This window comes from Electrophorus electricus, chromosome 20 (genome assembly GCF_013358815.1).
Source record: "Electrophorus electricus isolate fEleEle1 chromosome 20, fEleEle1.pri, whole genome shotgun sequence".
Classification (NCBI taxonomy): Eukaryota; Metazoa; Chordata; class Actinopteri; order Gymnotiformes; family Gymnotidae; genus Electrophorus; species Electrophorus electricus.
The window spans coordinates 1,620,001-1,640,000 of NC_049554.1; the positions used below are offsets into that span (position 1 = coordinate 1,620,001).

A 20,000-nucleotide genomic window follows, 5' to 3' on the forward strand; every position below is an offset into this window, starting at 1 on the left:
AATCTAATTATGCATGAACCCATTAGCTCTTTGGATGAGAAGCTTTTCTGTTTTAATACATATTTCAAAGGATCCTTATACATGAGCATATATTAAAAAATCCTGCATATGTTATACATGTTTTAGTGATCACCCTATCTAATAAATGATGTTGCTATTTATGATTAGGATTATTACTTGCCTTGCTTCTTTATTCTAACTCTTTTGTACTTCACTGTTCAATGTTTCTCCTCCACATCACTGTTGCCTTTAATCTTTGCTATACATGTACATTGCTTTTTGCAGATACTTGGTTACTTTGACTATGCCTTCACAGCTGTCTTTACTGTAGAGATCATGTTGAAGGTAAATTCGGAGCTCCTTGTCTGTGGTGTGTGTCTTGTGCTGGGATCAGTAATTCTGTAATCGTCTGGTTTATTCCAGGTCCTAGGCTATGCAGATATTGTCTTCACTAGTGTGTTTACATTTGAGATCGTGTTGAAGGTAACCTCATGTGACCTTTCTGCTTTATCTCCGTGTGTGTCACCAGCATAGCCTTAAACCTGGCCTGATGCCTTTCTTTTCTTTTTTCTCTCTAGTCTTTTTCCTCTTTCTCTTTCACTCTATCTCTTTCTCTCTGTACCGCTTTTAAATGTTAAAAGAAAAGAAAAAGCAGCATACCACTGCATCTCCGTCAGACACGTTCTGTCTCATGTTTTGTGGCACGAGAGTTGTCAGGTTTTTTAGCCTTTGTTCAGTCCGTATCCTGGAGAAGACTGATGTTCAGTCCACCTCTGATTGGTATGATGTAAGCCCCAATATTTTTACGCAATTCGTTTATGAATTGTATTCAGTGACTTATCAACAAGCAAAACTGTGCAACAATGTTGCTGGTGTGTTTTGGCATAAACTGGGTTAACTCAGTCACTTAGGCCTCTGTAGCCTGCGCTTAACCCAGAACTTTACAACTGATTGGCTCACACATAAAAGAGGGGGCAAAGCCAAGTGTGTGCAATGAGAGAATGATACAGACTACAGTCCCCTAAGAAAAATGCATATTGCTACAGCATCATGTCTAGACCCACAGGGGCCAGGACAGCACTTTGCTTCCACCTTGAATGGAGCTGGTGTTATGCCCATATATGCTGACCTAGGATCAGTCTCCATTGTCCAGACGTCAGAGAAATCATGCAATAGTGGTCATAGATCAGTGGCTGTGGGCAGCTTGCTCACAATGCTTCTGGGTTCTTTGGGAACTGCTGTATTAACATGTTCTTGGAAGATGACTCCTATGCGCTTCTTCATCTTGTTTGTTTCTTGGAGATGATTGCTTTGGTTTGGGCTCATCTTTTGTGCCCTAAGTATAAGGAGACTGTGGAGCTTCCCTGCGGTCACTAGAGTCTCATTGCGGTCTTAGCAGAGCAACAGGGCAGCGTGTGTTTTTAGAGAACAGCTTACATGGATGTGACTATGTGGGGTTCTCATTTCAGATTGTGCTATCACTCTATTTTCTATGTGCTTTCATTATTTATTCTTTCTTTCCTCACTGCTTTTATCTCTTTGTTATCTTTAGCTTTTAGCATCCTGTGCTGAGCTCACCAGTCTTTAATAAGTGTGATATCCAGGAGTGTACATATGTTTATCTGTGTGTGTGTGTGTGTGTGTGTGTGTGTGTGTGTGTGTGTGTGTGTGTGTGTGTGTGTGTGTGTGTGTGTGTGTGTGCATGTGTCTGTGTGTTGGGGAGGGAGGATGAATGCATGTCTTCTACATTGTGTGGTCCATTTAAACCCCAATGGCTGCAATCTGTCCCTTGTTCGTCTCTCAGATGATGACGTTTGGAGCATTTCTTCACAAGGGGGCATTCATGAGGAACGCCTTTAATCTCCTGGACATACTGGTTGTGGGCATATCTCTGGCATCCTTCGGACTAGAGTGAGTTCCAGTGGACTGCTTAACTGAGTCTCTCTAACTAATGCATAGCTGCCAGGTCTATACTCACACACCACAGTTCTGTGGTTGTTGTCCATGCATTGTTAACATGCAATTTTACATGGTTCTGGATGGGCTGAAACCTGTGTAGAAGTTACACAAGATCACGAAGACTAATGTCTTAGCTAGCGTGTTGTCCACGTGTTGTTTTGTGTCAAAAACCTGGTTGCTACTTTTGACAGCGACCTTAACTTTAAGGGCTATATAAGTGATGTTTGCATGACTGCATTCTATCACCTGACAAATATGTCCACGTTCCAGGCCATTCTCTCAGCAGCCAACAGTGAAAATACATGCTTTTGTATTTTTGTACACTCGTCTGCTGTGGCAAGTGTGACAAGTTCGTCATCAGTGTGTCAGGGGCATGCGTGTGTGTCCTTACGTGCTCATGGTCTAGACTCAGTGAAGCTGATAGACTCTGGTTTTCCTGTCTGCTTGACCTTAGTAGCTCTGGCTTGCGTATACACTGCATATGCATTGGCCTGCATCGGCACAGAGATCTCTCAGTAGTGTACCCAGTGCTACTGAGTACTGTCACGATACGGCGCTTCCCCGCAAACGTCTTCCTGTGTGTGTGTTCGTTCGTCTGTATGGCCACGCCCTCCCTGTCTATCACACCTGCTCCTTATTGTGTGTTGTTAGTGTGTGTGTATATAAGTCCTGTGTCTACGTATAAGTGTGTCCATGTTTGAACCAGGATAGTTCACTAACCACGTTGTCGTCTTTATGTAAAATAAATGTTCATTGTGTTAGACACGGCTCATCCCCACATGCTGCTTTGCCTCTGCACGTCACAAGTACGACTACTTGTACATTCATGTAGCCTTGCGAATAACTCACATAAATGTACATAAAAACAAAATAAACTTAAATGAAATGACAAAAAGATTACAAAATAAAACTAGTAAACGATACAACATACTAAGCATTTCCATGCGATTATATAGTGAATGTATTCTAGACAGATTCCTTTTTTTGCCTTTACGGATCGAGTAAAAATTTCAGACTTTTAAAACAAACCACAGTGTACCTGCATATACACATAAACATTTGCCCCCTTTTTGGTTAACTGCTGCACCTGCATAGAGATCTCTTAAAAGTAAGAAAAGAAAAATACATTTAGATGTATTCTAACAGCGAAAATCAACAAAAACCCCGAGGTTGGTAGTTGTGTTGCAGTTGCATGTGAATTGTAGTGCTACCCAGAATTTATACATTGCTCTAATACAACATTAACCCCTGTATATATATTCTCAAAACTGAACAACATTGAATTTGTACAAACAATAATTTAGGATGAATATTAGTCTTTTTCTATTTCAACTCTTGTTACACTGGACTACTGTCCACTCAAAGAACTCCATCTTTTGCTTGCAGAGAGTGAAAAAATGGCTTAGTGAGAATTTTGGCATGCATGCATACATTTTAATAAATTTTGTTTTTAAATTTTGTTTATCTTAATTTATGCCATTTTATTTTAGTCCTATTGTTGTATCTTAATTTTCTTTCCATTTTATTTAGTTTTTATTGCATCCTTTTGTAAAGTATTTTCTAAACCTTGTTTAAAAAGTGCTATAGAAATAAAGCTTGTAGTATTAGTATTGAAGCACAGTGAGTATTTAGGCTATAATATATAGCTTTGGTATTATTACATATTGTATGGATGTGTTTTGTGTGGATTTATGTTTTCTTCTTTGCGCTTCGCCACACTGTGTGCGTGCACTAGTCATGAAGTACCACGCATGTGATATGCGTGTTTGTCTGTGCAGTGCCTCAGCAATCTCCGCGGTGAAGATCCTGCGTGTGTGCCGGGTGTTGAGACCTCTCAGAGCCATCAATAGAGCCAAAGGGCTGAAGGTGCATAAACGTTCACATCCAGATGCTGTGTGTCTTGAGCAGCAGGGTCAGGCGTTGCCATTTGTTTATGCCAGTGTAAACTGTTTTCCCCCTGCAGAAAGTGGTCTCGTGTGTGTTTGTGGCCATCAGGACCATCGGTAACATTGTAGTTGTCACCACTCTGCTCCAGTTTATGTTCGCCTGTATCGGAGTGCAGCTCTTTAAGGTAGGCTAGTTTCAGCACAAGCAGTGTCAGTGTGAATAGGGGATGACAGCTATTGCTATTGTGTAAATCAGTTTATGTAGACAGTTCACAATTAGCTTTCATTCACTGCTAGTCAAGAGAAAATATGAACTCACAACACAGAGAAAGTTGCATAATAATGTTATTATTAAATATTGTAATAATAATAAAGGCAGCAGCAATAATAATAACATTGAATTTTTTGATATATTACTGTGTTGATGTTTCTGTATATGATTAATATTTTGTGGTCACTTATTTTAAACGTGGTGTTGTTAGCATCAGATTGTGGCATGCATGCTTGACCTCAGCTCATTCTTCACAGGGGAAATTTTATCGTTGCACTGATGAAATCGTAGTAACGCCAGACGAGTGCAAGTAAGTCCCACAAATCACACACACTTGCATACAAACTCCATATACACACACATACACACTCAATATGTACCCACCTGCGTATGCAGGAATGCGCATACACACACACAATCACACACATTCTTCATGTACACCCACCTGCATGTGTAAATAAGTCCCATAAATTCCGCACACTTGCGTACACACCCAATTTACCTTTCACATGCACTGTTACATGCATACTTCAATATACACCCACAAACCTACACACATATGTGCACACATACACACAATACATACTCACATACACTTACATCCACACTCAGTTTTTTCCCTGTAAAAACAAAATTTGCACATCATGAAATACTTAATTAAAAAGGAGAAATAAAATGCTGGAAAACTTGCTTCATAGAATTCTGCTGGAGATCAAAATGTTAAATGTTTGTGTTACAAATGGTCATTACAACTTCAAACCTAAAAACAATTCCATGTTCAGTGTCATCTGCACAATCATATATCACTGTAGTACCTACTTTCTGTTCTTTATGAGGTCTCACCTGAAGATAGAAATGACAGCAACTGAAAAAGAATGTTGTGTACCATTATTAATTGCATTAATTTTTAAGTTTATAGGAGGTAATCTTTTCAATGTATATTTATAAACACATTTCACCGGGACAAAAATGACAAAAATGTTATTTTAAAGCTGTGTCTATTAAGATTGCTGAGTCCTTCAAAAATGGTATCTTTGCTCAGTGTTTTGCTGACTTTCCCCCTCTCTGTCAGGGGCAACTTTATCGCCTTCAAAGATGGAGACATAAACAAACCTATGCTTCAGAAGCGCATCTGGAAAAATGGCGATTTCAACTTTGACAACGTGCTCAAGGCCATGATGGCCCTCTTCACTGTGTCCACGTTTGAGGGTTGGCCGAAGTAAGACCCACTTAAACCTACTTACTTTTCCTGCCCTTTGCTGTTGGGGTATTTCAACCAACCCTGGTCAGGTACAGTGCTCAGGGGTCAAAGTTCTCCATTGCTTTTTTCCATCAAATGGATTTTCCCATCAAATGGATTTCTATCAGATGTATTCCATGCATGAGATCAACGTAGATGCAAGGTGAAAAAAGCAGGAGAGTGAGGTGTTATGGGATTTACCAGGTGATAGATATCTGGTTTGTATAGGCATAGAGTCTACCTGGATGTCAGTAATTATGTATAGTGTGGAGGCACTGTACAGTATGTAATTGACAGCCAGCCAGTCTCTCGCTGTTGACAGTGGTGTTGTGTCATTAAGTGATGTTGTGCTTTTCCATAATTCTGTGTTGTGCTGTATTGGCTACAAAGCAGCAGTAGGTAATCTGTATAAAAATACATTTGTCATATTTTCTAACTGTCACTGTGTCCTGACAGTAGTACATGAGACAGACCATTTGTGAAAAGGTCAGGCTCTCCTGACTCCACTTACTCCTCCTAATGCTATTTGCGAGAACCCACTGCGCCCAAATCAGAACAACCAATCAGAGCCAGGAGGAATATCTTACTGAGTGTCATTCACTTTTTGTGCACACACATGCTCTTACTCGGTCAAGCACATCCAGACTCTGCAAATCAATGGTGGATATACAACCACTATCACTGAAAAAACTGTCCTTCCTTCCTTGCCAACATCTTATATGATAGACAAGTAAACAGAAAATGATACATGAAGAAAGACAAGGTGAAAAGAAGGAATTATAAATATTTATAATAATAAAGAATTATAAACATTGGAGCAGTTTTTCATTGATAGAAAGGGCTATGGGACCTGAAAGGATTGATAATGAAACTCAGCGCCAAGTTAGCCAGATTTCTGCTTGACAGGTAGCTGTAACAATTGTGGCCTGAGTACGGCAGGGCACGGGGCAGGACATACAGACTTAGTGCAGAACATTTATTAACAATAAACACGTAAGACAAATGTGGCACTCGCATACAACATTTATAATGAATAGGACACGAGACTATACAAACGAACCTTACAGCTACAGAGATCTACTTGAACACACACGCGGCAACAATGACCAACAAAGGGAGCACACACGGACAGGGGTTTAAAGAGACACATTGACACTTAACAGCCAACCCTATACACGCGAGTGTAATCCCGGAGGGCGTGGTACATCCCCCTGCGTGCGGCGGGCCGTACCACATGACTTATGGGGAGGAGCAGTCCGTGACAGTAGCTAATTAACCCTGCTGGGAAAAATAAGAATCACAAAGTAAAGATGGTAATGCTAACAGTAACACGTCATAGCAAATTTCTAGCAAAGTTCTTTTACTTAATACATATTGTTCTAGATTACTTTTCGTGCCTATAAGATTTTTTTCTGCTCGTTCGAGGCGAAGATGAAGTGCAGTGGTATTTATGCTTTCTTCCCTTCTTCGGGCTGGTTTAAACCTCCCCTGTCACTGCTTCCCGTGTCAACTCTTTACAATAGCCTATATTTGTCATTATATTGCATTTTAGTGTACATTTTATTTCAAGCACTAATTTGAAATCACTGCAATTCGCAGGTCATTGTATTGTGCTGTAACAAAAGAGCATCTAAATAAAATGTCACTGAAACATGCAATATGTTAAATGTTCAGGTTTTCCTCTTTACATGTGGTCCCATCCACATGAACTTCTCAGCAGTCCCTGATTTAAATATCACTTTAATAGAATATAAAGGGAAGAGCACCACCTTCTGGAGAATGCTTTATCAAGTCCATGAGGGTTTTTTGCATCTAAGAATTTATGACAATAAAAAAGACAATAAAAATGGTCAAACAGGCAGCAGGATAGAATCTATCTTCTTCTCCTTCTGCTGTCTCCTTGTTTTTGACTTATCTTCCCTCTTTCCATCAGACTTCTCTATGAAGCCATTGACTCATATAGTGTGAACCATGGCCCCGTCTTCAACAACCGCGTGGAAATCTCCATCTTCTTCATCATCTACATCATCATCATCGCCTTCTTCATGATGAACATCTTTGTGGGTTTCGTCATCGTGACATTCCAGGAGCAAGGCGAGAGCGAGTACAAGAACTGTGAGCTGGACAAGAACCAGGTGTGTCTTTGTGTGTGTGTGTGTGTGTGTGTGTGTGTGTGTGTGTGTGTGTGTGTGTGTGTACGTTGGTTTATGTGTGAGTGTGTGTCAGAGAGAGAGAGGGATAGTGATAAAGAGAACAAATAAAGGAGAGATGAATTTTACTTCTTCAGCATGTCTTTTCTCTCTTTGACTCTTCAATGTTTTTGGCATTTCTGTGTGTAGGTGTTTCTTTACTGTTGCTGTAGACTGAGTGTGCTTGTTTGTGAGTGCGTCCCTGCATCTCCTTGTGCCTCCACAGAGGCAGTGTGTGGAGTACACGCTGAATGCTGAGCCCATCAAGCAATTCATCCCCACAGACCCCTACCAGTACAAGTTCTGGCTCGTGGTCAACTCTGCAGTCTTTGAATATGTCATGCTGGTGCTCATTATTCTCAATATCCTCTGTCTAGCAGTGCAGGTAAGTGTGTGTGTGTGTGTGTGTGTGTGTGTGTGTGTGTGTGTGTGTGTGTGTGTGTGTGTGTGTGTGTGCTCGTGCCTATATGCCTTTGCTTTTGCCACGTATTTTAGCATTTCTCGAAATCAGGCTTGGCTCTGACTCATATCCACCTGGCTGCAAACAGGTTGTAGATCATAGTTGCCACAGCATTTTACTGCATGCTATCCATGTGTAACCCTAACAACAGGCAAACCTTTGAAAACTCTAATGTCTCTCTTTCCCACCACTGTAGCACTTTGAGCAGTCTGCGGAATTTAGCCATGTGATGGACATCTTGAATATGATATTCACAGCAGTCTTTACTGTGGAGATGGTCGTGAAACTAATTGCCTACAAACCTACGGTTGGTTATGTGTACATACCTAAATGCATGTGTGCGTACACCATTTACACCACTGTATTGGGACACACACACCTCATAAATAAACATTATCATTCACATAAAAAATACAGCTCATAAATACACGCCATCTTTCATGAGAAACATACACTTTCACAAATGCAAGGAATGCTAACATAATAGCCCACTTACACAATCTTTTATCATCTTTAAAATAAATATACATTTCTTAAAGATTAGTTGTATAATAGTTGTACAACTCCTTTTTCCTGTGCCCAGCTCTTTGTTAAGAAGAAGGACAGAAAGCTTGTAAGAGATTCAGTGTGGTGTGCAGTGCTCAAATACTTTCATCTCTCTCTCTCTCGCTCTCTCTCTCTCTCTCTCTCTGTCTCTCTCTCTCTCTAAATTGCTTAACTACATGCTAAATGTATTGACACAGGTACAGGTATTAGCATAGTACAGGGAAGTGGTACCCTGTCTTACCCACAAGTGTGAGCTTTCACTTACCTCTCAGAGTTAACTCAGGCACTCTTTCATAGTTGCAGCCTAGTTCCTTAGTGACACTTTTGTGGGTGTGAGTGGGCACCATTAATCTAATATATATTTCAATCATTAATGCATGATCCTTTGAACTCAAAACCCACTGCTAATAGCCACTTAGGACAATGCTGCATTGATATGAATTGTGATACATACCCAGTTTTCTATGTAAATGGTGTAGTAGTTATAGCTAACCCAGCACACCTGCCCCTTGTTACCCGCCTAAGGGCTATTTTGAAGACCCGTGGAATGTGTTTGATGCTCTGGTGGTGATCGGCAGCTTAGTTGACATTGTGCTCAGTGAGATCGATGTAAGTAAGCCCCTCCCCTCTCCCCCAGCTCTACCTCTGCTTTAGGTCCTGTCAATTCTCTTTGCTCTGTAATGGTCTGTTACAGCTCTGTGACTTAAAGGGAACGTCTCAGCCCCCTGTGAGCTCCTTTAAAGTAACTTTCACTCAAAAATCTCATCTCTTCTGACAACTCGAGTTCTAATTTCTGTCTTTCTCTTTTTTCCTTAATTTTTCCCTGTCTTCCATAACCTTTATTTTTGATCCTCTTCCCTTCTCCTCTCTTCTCTTCTCTTCTCTTCTCTTCTCTTCTCTTCTCTTCTCTTCTCCTCTCTTCTCTTCTCTTCTCTTCTCTTCTCTTCTCTTCTCTTCTCTTCTCTTCTCCTCTTTTCTCCTATCTTCTCCTCTCTTCTCTTCTCTTCTCCTCTTTTCTCCTCTTTTCTCCTATCTTCTCCTCTTCTCTTCTCTTCTCCTCTTTTCTCCTATCTTCTCCTCTCTTCTCTTCTCTTCTCCTCTCTTCTCTTCTCTTCTCTTCTCTTCTCCTCTTTTCTCCTCTCTTCTCCTCTCTTCTCCTCTCTTCTTTTCCCTTGCCCCCTGTGGTTGTGGTTTTTATATTAACAGCATTATTTCACTGATGCTTGGAACGCATTTGATGCCTTAATTGTAGTGGGTAGCATCATAGATATTGCTGTCAATGAAATCAACGTAAGTATGACCATCTTTGCTTCTATTAGATGAGAAACCATGCAAGAAAACCATGTCGGGACAACAATACTGTGGGTTTTATATGTTGCATAAGCCTAAGACATGTATGTCATGTATGCTCATGGAAATTTACATTATGGAAATTCCAAATATAATCAGTCTTTATATCCAAGAGTATGTGGGTGAAGATGGCGGCATTATTCAGAAGTAAAATTAAGCCATCTTGCCTCTTTCCCCAGTGTTTTTTTGCAAGGTTTCATTTAGTAGATGTTGTCTGTGATTGTTCAGTTCTGTTGTGTTTTGTCACTAGAAGTTCTAATGGGAACTGGAAGTCCCAAGGACACTGGAAATAGATGGAAAATACCATGTGAAATATGCAACATTTTAGCCTGCAAAAAATATTTTTTCAAATGTAAAAAAAAAAGAAGACAATATTTATTGTCAAGACAATATTTATTCCAATTACCTGTCTGTATCATAAGTTGTGTTAAATACATCAAACCTTGCTATATAATCAGCTGGAACTCTTTCAATTGTTTTGTGTGACCGAGTTTTTGATGTCTCTATGATGGGTTCTTGAGAAGGTTGGGATAATTGATATGTTACATTGCTTACACAGTTTGCACCATGGAAACCACAATGTGGTTTTTCTAACCCCTATTCTTATTTATTCTGTTTCCGTAGAAATTGAAAGAGGCAAGTATGGCGGGATGCGCTGTTCTCTTTGCTTCGGTCTCCTTCATAATGGCTCTCTGCCCCAACTCTTAAAATATTTCCAAACGTTTTGTGAGGTTGAAGTTCTCCCAGTCTGAAAGTGTAACCCTTATGTTCATGTAGATCAGAGCTATGAAAGTGTCAGGCTCATTTTTTGCCTGATCCTGAAGTTGTCTTTGCTACCAGTTGCTACTAAAAACAGTTGGCCTCAACTTCAGATGCATGTAACTTGAAGATCAGCAAATACTCTGGTCTACAAGAATACAGATAATGTCTTAGCCTGGGGGTCAAGCTGTCAGATGTCTTAACTTCCGCTTCGTGCCCCAGTTTGGCTTAACAAATCTGGACTAACCCAGCTTGAGCTCTAGACGTTTAACACATTGTCTGCTGACATGGAAGAATTCTAGAACTCAAGTCTGATTTTAACAGTGGTGACCAGGCTATGGACATCTCATAAAGATCTCCATTTGCTAATACGGCATGAAGACAGTAAAGCTTCGGTCTTTTCTCTTCAACTTTACTGTACTTAAACTACATCACTATCAAAAATACGCAATTGAGTACTGAAAAAGGATAAAACAATTCATGAATGTGAATGGAATATTCTACCACTTTCCGGGACCATGCACACCATGTTCAGTATCGAAATATGACTCACATTTTTGGAGCTAATAATTCTAGGAAAGTCCTGAGAAGTCCTGGAATTAAGATCACGACCAAGTTAAAAAAAGCCCCTAAAAGATCTGGAGAGTTGTTTGTGATATGTGGTAAATGCCCAAAGACCACTTCCATGCGTGTCATTTCTGATGATATTCCCATGCTGTACTCGGTGGCCATGGTGACAGGGAGGGGCTGGGTATTCCATACACACACAGTGGAGGCCTTTCCTCCACAGTGCTGATGGTGTTTGCTGCTAAGTTGTGTCTGTCAGTGCTGTGAAACTTCTGCATATTACATTCACAATGGAAGAACAACACTCACACGCTCACACATTCTATACACAGCTGTCTAAGCTGCCAAGCTGTCTCTCTGGAGTTGTCATTTGTCCACGTGTGACCACGTGTTGTATATGTCCCTATAGGTGTTTGTGTCGTGTATATATATGTGGCTGTATACATGTTTGCACAATATATGTTTATTGTTTGTTTGGTCTCTGGTGTATACATATATATATATATGTTAGTCTGTGTCCCTATATAGATGTGTATGACTGTGGTTCAGCATGGTTCGGCTTTGTGTTGGTGTAAGTATGTATGGTCCTGTCTGTGTGTGTGTGTGTCTTGCATATGTCTTTGTCTCTATGTGTTAATTGTGCTGTTTTTCTTCTCTGTCTATGTCTGTCTTTGTAGATATTCAGCATATATTTGTTTCACATGGACCTGAATATTATTTGGTTTAACGTTAGTGTATAGTAATAGTGCTTTAGCTAAAACCCTCACACACACACACACACACACACACACACACACACACACACACACACACACCATGTATATATTATTTTTAAAAGTTGTAAAGGCCTTGTGAAGCACATTAAATTTTTTCCTACTTTCTTTGTGACTTGCTGTCATACTAAATTATGTAGCCATAGATATAACCCTACTAGATCTAAAACAGCACTTACAAATGCATTATAAAGACCACATTATCTGATCTAGTACTAGCTATATCTATGCTGTCTGATGCCCACTCATGGGTATGTGTGCTGTTCATCAAGTTATAGTGGTGTTTGTCCATCCACCATTGCATGCTGGAAAATGTAGTTGCTACACCACATGCTAACATTAGTTCATGTTCTGCAGTTGCTGTTTGGCCCCAAACCTGAAGTGGTTAGTCCCTGCCATGCTAATTCATCATAAATTCTGTCCCTTTTCTCTTTCTATACCTCTTCCCTGTCCAGCTCTAGACAGACTGGCCGTGGAGCTCAGAACTGATGTGACAATCAGAATAGTGGACTGTACAGTACAATCAGAACAAAACAAGCATAGTGTCCACTTACAGTTAGGAACACAGAGTGTTCAGAGTAAACAAATTATCCAGTAACACACAGGGCAGCAAACTGAATAGATTGAATCTGCACAGGAACTTGCCGTAATCAGACAGAATGCACAAAGAATATCCAGTAGCAATTAGCTTAGCACACACAGGCCCTATTTGTTCAAGGTTTGCACATGCAAAAACACAAGCAAACTTGTTAAAATCTGCAAAAAACTACCCAATCTGATCAATTGACAGGATGTAAGAAGGACTGTGTCTTTCAAATGAGTAAAATAGTACATACGTTTTGTGTTTCCTTAATGCATAAGCAATTTGCGGTGTTTATAAATAAGGCTGCAAAATACAGAGCAGTGTCTTTGCAAATAGGTGATTTTGCACTCACATAGTAATATACGAATCCCGAAAGTAGTTTGAAGAATGAAGACTAACACAGCTTGAGTGCATGGACTTATAATGTTGGTAACAAAACTGCTGTTGATTGTAAATTATTCAAAACCATATAAAGAGGACAAAAAAATTGATACATACGCCATATCTAAGAAAGCCAATTTGGTTTTATGTTTTACTTTTCTTTTTTTTTTTCATTTTACACAGTGCTGACAATATTTATTTGCTACTTTAAAAGTTCTTAAACCCTAATTTGTCTTCTCAACGAACACCTTGAATACCTTCTTACATTTCAGGTCACTTTAAGTTTTTGTTTTCAGTAGAGCTCTTTGAGATCCATGCTCACCTAACTACTGAGAACATTCTGTACACGACAAAGATTATTTTAAATATTGTATTTGCACATAATCTCATTCTTTTTAAATCACCCACAAACTGCCCACTAATGATGATCAGTCCAATCACAACCCTAATATATAGAAAACCTGTCGGTGAGCTTGCCAATAGCCAGGCCCTATCTGAAAACCAAGAAACTTCTCATAGATCTGCACTGGATTTCTTGGGTTCCCCAGTCTGTTGAAAGGGGCACCAGGCAGGATGAGAGCTTGTGTCTGTCGATGAGAGTGCAGTATGGCGTGTGATTGTCTTGTCTTTCTTCTGCCTCCCTCTAGTGAGCTTTTAGAGCTCAGATGAGACAGAGAAAGGGATCATGGGTAGAGAAGGTGTGTAGAATTCAGCCAGGGTGCATGTTGACTGTCTCTCGTGTTCGTCTCTTTCCTGTTTTCTTTCTCTTGTCTTATTCTTTCTCTCATACTGTGGCTTTCTCTCTGAATTCTCTCGCATCTTTCTCTTTTATTTCTCAATTTCTTTTTTGCATGTGTCTCTCCTTGCCTCTTTCTCTCTAGGCCTTTCTGTTTTGTTTTGTTTTTTTCCTGGTTCTCTTTCTGTCGGCCTGTCCTCTTGCACAGGACTGTGATAGTGTCGAGAGGCACTCTAATACAGGGTTCTGTCCAACATGCATGAGGAGGCTACAATGCCTATGAAAAACTCCTCTCCTTATTCAGTGTGAATGAATGGGAGTGTGTCTGCATGCTTGTCTGTGCGTGTGTGTAATGGGGAGAGGGAGAGTGCCCCGATGCTTGTCTGCTGTTTGGCAGTGCTATGTGCATGTTTCACCAAGTGTTATGACTAGGACATTCTAGAAAACGTATTCGTTTTAGCATTTTTGCCCATTTACCTCTTACGGACTCAAAAACAGTACATCCTCTGTGTTAAAACGAAGGGGTTCAGTACTGTAGCTTGGACTGAGAAAGGCCTTGCCTGTCTGGAGCCTTTTATATTCCCTCTTACTGAAGAACACTTCACTATGTTTCATGTTCTTAATAGACTCTTTTCTTTATTTACTTGTATGTGTATATGTGTTTGTGGTCCTCTGAGTGAGAAGTGTGTGTGTCTGTGTGTGCATAAATGTGTATGTTTGTATAAGATTGGATAGCAGTGACAAAGGGACATATCAACTATGTGTATGATTACAGTCATGTTAATGCATCATCAGAAGTTGCTGCTGTGAGGTCATCAGAAAGAGCGAGAAACTAATTGCTTTTGGGGCCTGCAGACTGAGGATGCTCAATACCTGCCTCCATTTCAGGAAATGATCCTTAAATCAGATTTGCTTCCTGTTACACATTTGCTGGCACATTTGTATGTATCTGTCCAAGTGTATATCTTAAATAAGTTTTTAGAAATGCTTTTGGCTTTTGTTTCATAGGTGCTATGCGTGAACATTTTGCTCTGGTTTATGTTTGATTGCTGAGTCTGTTGGAATTTCAGAGTCAGTCATACATTACTGGTCATCATATTTTGCCTGTTGAAGGCACGTAAATGTGCCATTAACAATATAGAGTGTAATGGAGCTGGCTTGACAGTCCACACCGTTACGTTCAGATGTCAGCTATATGTTCAGAAATAGTTTGTGATGCCACTCTTTGATTGAATTTGGTAGGCCTGTTTTTTCATTTGTGAAGAAGACTCTAAGATGTCTGGACATGCACATCCACACACTGTCTTGTCACCATTTTGGCTGAACTTGTCAGATGTTCAGAATGTTGTCTTTGCATAGGGTCCTGCTATTTCATGCTGTTGTGCTATTTGTTCTGTTTGTCACATTAGTATCCCAAGTCTTTGATGTAATTTAGAGCGGTGTTGTTATGTGAATAGATTAAGGTTATGTAGACAGATCTAGTTTTCTGCAGTTATTTTATTACATTTTTTTGCAACATGAGGTGTTCTGATTTCTTTGTTGAATGATTTCCTGTAGTGCTGTGCGATATGATGATATATCTTGTGAGGACAGAAGGACTTTGCGTTAAGACAATACCATCAAATATGGATGTTACTCTGAATGCCAAATCTCAAACACTCTAGCAGGTTTAATAAACTCTAGAAGGTTAATAAACTTAGAAATGCAAGTTTTGGCTAGCTATCTACAAGAACAAGTTCAAATAAAAATAAACTACAACAACACTTGGAAATATACCAAGACAACAAGCGGAGGATATTATAATGGATGGTGTAATGCTGTGTGAAGAACTGGTGAAGGAATGCAGCTGAAAAGTAGCCATACTGAAGAGCAGGAACCAGTTGCACCAGCTGAACTTAAGTTCCATTGTAAATTGGGGTCCAACCTAAACCTTGAGAGTAGTTAATTTTAAAATAGTGATGCAGATTTTTGGTTTCACCACACTTACTGTACATCTTAACTATATATGGTTATATATAATAGATATCTAGATTTTTTTAGAGTTAATTATTATTATTATTTTTACCTCAGTGTAATCTAGTTTTTTTTTTTTTTTTTCTACTGTTTAACTATTTAATCTCCTCTTAAAACTATTTAATCTCTGTTAAAATAAGTATGGGCATTTTCACAGACTTTATTTTTCTGATCCAGAATAGGATGCTGAGGGTATGCGTGGTCAGCCTTGGCCGTGTAACTAGTTGTATAGCTAATTAGAGAGTAATCAACTTTAACACTATGAACAGTTAAAATTTTATTTTTTATAACTACCTCTATATAGGTAGTTATATAGGCTTTGGTCATACCACAGTATAATGTAATTGTAATTATACACAGTATAAGATGTGAAATATATAATAAGAAATAGGTCTTATATAAACCATTGTATTTACAAAAAATGTGCATCATTACAGCCATATGAAATTACCTACCTATATCAGGATGTGATATTTTAGTCATATCGCACAGCCCTAATTTACTGTTGTTAAGATACTTAAGTGGTCTTATGTGTGGAGATGCTATTTACTACCTATTAGTGATGTTGTGTTAGAGTTTGTGATAAGCAGTTTGTTTGGTTAAAAGTTGTATTATCTTTGTGTGTTAAAAGGTTTAGTGGTGTGCAGATTTTGTGTGGCTGTGTGTGCATGATTGATTAATGTGGTTCTTTAATTTTAAAGCCCACGGAGCCTCCAAAGTTGGATGAGGCGGGGGTAAGATACTACTGGGCATCAACCATAATTACAATCTACTTTCTTTTATCAAGTTTCCGTTGAAATTCTGTATTTAAAATATTTTATGATATAACCTCAGCTATCTCTGCCCCTTCTTAAAGTGACTTTTTGGATTTCATACTTTTCATTTGGCTTTAATTAAATTTGGTTTTTGTTTTGCTTTCATGTTCCTTGGGTTTGCTTTATGTTTTGTTTCTTTATGTTTATGTTCCTGTTTCTTTGTTTCATCATTCAACTGTTCTTTCTTTAACGAGGGAAAGTGTCACTCAAACGTGGCAGAGAGAGAGAGAGAGAGAGAGAGAGAGAGAGAGAGTGTGTGTGTGTGTGTGTGTGTGTGTGTGTGTGTGGGCGTGCGTGTGCGTACGTGTGTGTGTGTGTGTGTGTGTGTGTGTGCGCAGACGTGAGTGTGGGGGGTTGCTGGCTCCCTCACGTTTGTAGCGCTGACACTGCTGCATGATGTGGGCCCCATGAGGTCAGGTTGTTGGGTACGGTTGTGACCTCAGGATAACCTTTGACTAGGGGTTTGGGGCCCCTGTAAGTTCGCATGCAGTGACTCGGGGTTGAGAATGCCATGCTTGTGCCAACGCGTGTTAAGTATGGCCAGGTTTATTTAGGCCAGCATGCTCCTTCCTGTTAATTCCTCTTCCTCTTTAAGGACTGGCTTTTATTCTACAGGTGCCTGACAATGCTTCAGCAAAAGTCTGACCAGCTGTAACTTTAACATCTAACATTCTAACATATATCTTAAATGTTGAATCACATTCTTCAAATTAAAAAAAAGGGAAACATTGAATAAAGTGCTAAAGTGCCACTGTAAGGCTTTAGTGATTGGTAGATAACAAATATAAGTCTTGCATTAGTACCCACAATGCAGTAAACCAAAATGAGCTCACACTTTGATGATTAAGTGTGCTGTCTCCTGCTGGTCAGGCAGCTGAAGCACAGCCCGATGCTATTGGCTTCCTGTTTCTCATGTTTCTCATTCTCTAACTCTGACTCCTTAAATCACAGAATGCGGAAGAAAAGTCAGGCCTTTCCATTACCTTCTTCCGGCTGTTTCGAGTGTTGCGATTAGTCAAACTACTCAGCAAAGGGGAGGGCATTCGTACCCTCCTGTGGACCTTCATTAAGTCCATCCAGGTGAGGCGTTCTATCTGTCAAAACCACCCAACACCCTAATCCACCGCCAAATGTCTCAAAACAACACTAAACCTCTCAACACATCTCTTAATACACTCACAAGCTTCCAGACAACTTTAAAAAATATTTACATGTTTAGAAATCAGCAGTGAAGTCCATTCAGTCCACACAAACGCACAAACACACACTCTCACTGTCTCTTTCTGTGTGCCATTGTACATGAGATATTGCTTTTAATAGTTTACAATTTGGTTTATTATAACCACAATCTAACATGCTTCACTAAAATATTCAGATGCTCCTGAAAACACTTATAGCTTGATTATATGTTAGATTAGGACTGCAGCCTAACTACACAGCTCAGTAGATATCCATTTTTCATGTATGCACATAATTATATACACTCTGCACTCACTAGTGTTGAGTGACGTTATTTTGTTTGTTTGTTTACACCGTACTTGTGATTGTGCTCCATACAGGCTCTGCCATATGTCGCCCTACTCATCGCCATGGTGTTCTTCATTTATGCCGTCATCGGCATGCAGGTGAGAGCCTCGTCCGTGTGTCCATGAAATGCCAACACACACACACACACACACACACACACACGCATGTGCACAGATGCACACAGATTCCAAGTCGGTCCAAATTCAGATTCCAGGTCGGTCCAAACAGTGCAGTTGTGTGTGACTACAGTGTGTGGCTCTTTCTCCTTCTGGATTCTAAAGTGTGCTAACAGGCTGAGCATTGTAAAGTGAGCTTTGTGTGTGAACATTCTAAAGTAAGCTTTTCTGAATATTTTAGAGTGAGTGTTAGTGTAGGTCAGGTTCCTTTACCAGTTGTAATTTAATCTTTCAGCAATTTTTAGACAAGGGCATTGTAGCTGTGATTTGAACTGAGGGTCTGCTGGTCCTTATGGGATGTGTGTGTGTGTGTGTGTGTTTGTGGTGTGTGTATGTGTGTGTGAGTGGGTGTGTGTGTGAGTGGGTGAGTGAGTGTGTGAGTGAGTGAGTGTCTGTCTGTCTGTCTGTCTGTCTGTCTGTCTGTCTGTCTGTCTGTCTGTCTGTGTGTGTCTGTCTGTTTTTCCTTCAGATGTTTGGGAAGATAGCAATGGTGGATGGAACACCAATCACCAGAAACAACAACTTCCAATGTTTTTCCCAGTCGGTGCTGCTTCTGTTCAGGTTAGAGAGGAAGCATACTCCTGTTCTTGTTTTCATCTCCCCTGGCAGAATTTTAAGGGTACTTTGGGTAATTTAATACACTTAATAAGTTGGTCGGTTTATCTGAAAATATGTAAAAGGATTTTTATTCTATACACAGTACCTAAAAATGCCAAGCAAGTTCTAACCACAAAAAAATAAAACAAGTGATAAAATAGTCTAACAACTTAAAAAAAGAACAAATCTGAAACTTTCTTTGCTTCAGTCTGTATTTGTATGTCTATGTGTGTTTATGTGTGTGTTTGTGTGTGTTTAGGTGTGCTACAGGAGAAGCCTGGCAGGAAATCATGCTGGCATGTATGCCAGGTCAGATGTGTGACCCAGAGTCGGATTACAGCCCTGGCGAGGAGTTGTCCTGTGGTAGCAACTTTGCTATCCCTTACTTTATCACCTTCTACATGGTCTGTGCATGGCTGGTACGTACACACACACAGCCAGAGTCCTTCACTCTGGCCACGTTAGTGGGTTGTTGTGTCATGTTATTCTCCTGTCTAGATTGGTAGATCCAGATAGCGTTATGGAGTAATAATGCGCATGAGGCTGGGTATGGCTTTAATCACCAGGGAGCGTGATGTGGGTTTACGTCTACAGATAATACATTTCACTGATTTTGGAGGGCGCGAGTGCATTTATTGCCATTTGGTGAGCAGAAATAAATGCGCCTGTGACGAGCTTGGTGGAGTGGCTTAGAAAGGGTTGTGACATTTCAAACCCACCAGTGCGATGGTGCTTTTGATGCAATTTCATCTTAAAACAGCACTTGCTCTCCTGCCTCCATGGACGTGCCCAATTTCTCCCAGCTGGATTTTGATCATGAACCTCACCCTATTAAATATGTATCTCCCGGTTACTAACTAAATACAACTAATTTTACATTTAATTTTTTTAATTTAATTTTTGTTTTTTTGTAACAATTCTATTATGACTAGTAAATGTAAATGAGACTTGGAATGTAATTATGCATTGAAAATTGTATTATTTTTATTTAATTACATAATTACTCATACCATGATTATGTAAATATGAATTTTACTCTCAACACAATTAACAGTAATGGTAACAATAACCTGTATTACCATAATTTGTATTTTTAATAATTGGTATGATTTGGGCCATCTCCTGCCAGGATAGTTTAATCTCCTCAGCTTCAGGTCTGCTTCAGGTGCCAT

General features: G+C 39.7%; 1 protein-coding gene across 1 annotated transcript in view; it reads left to right on the forward strand.

Moving 5' to 3' along the window:
• LOC113579158 (voltage-dependent L-type calcium channel subunit alpha-1D-like) overlaps positions 1 to 20,000 on the forward strand; it is a 78,498-nt gene that overhangs the window by 46,345 nt on the left and 12,153 nt on the right. Inside the window, exons 20-35 of the mRNA XM_035520235.1 lie at positions 286 to 345; positions 1,805 to 1,911; positions 3,738 to 3,825; positions 3,923 to 4,030; positions 4,374 to 4,426; positions 5,189 to 5,335; positions 7,290 to 7,491; positions 7,772 to 7,930; positions 8,202 to 8,312; positions 9,189 to 9,278; positions 9,758 to 9,841; positions 16,415 to 16,447; positions 17,480 to 17,608; positions 18,088 to 18,153; positions 18,701 to 18,792; positions 19,088 to 19,247. Coding sequence (XP_035376128.1) covers positions 286 to 345; positions 1,805 to 1,911; positions 3,738 to 3,825; positions 3,923 to 4,030; positions 4,374 to 4,426; positions 5,189 to 5,335; positions 7,290 to 7,491; positions 7,772 to 7,930; positions 8,202 to 8,312; positions 9,189 to 9,278; positions 9,758 to 9,841; positions 16,415 to 16,447; positions 17,480 to 17,608; positions 18,088 to 18,153; positions 18,701 to 18,792; positions 19,088 to 19,247 — 1,689 coding nt within the window. The remainder of the gene's footprint in view (positions 1 to 285; positions 346 to 1,804; positions 1,912 to 3,737; positions 3,826 to 3,922; positions 4,031 to 4,373; positions 4,427 to 5,188; positions 5,336 to 7,289; positions 7,492 to 7,771; positions 7,931 to 8,201; positions 8,313 to 9,188; positions 9,279 to 9,757; positions 9,842 to 16,414; positions 16,448 to 17,479; positions 17,609 to 18,087; positions 18,154 to 18,700; positions 18,793 to 19,087; positions 19,248 to 20,000) is intronic.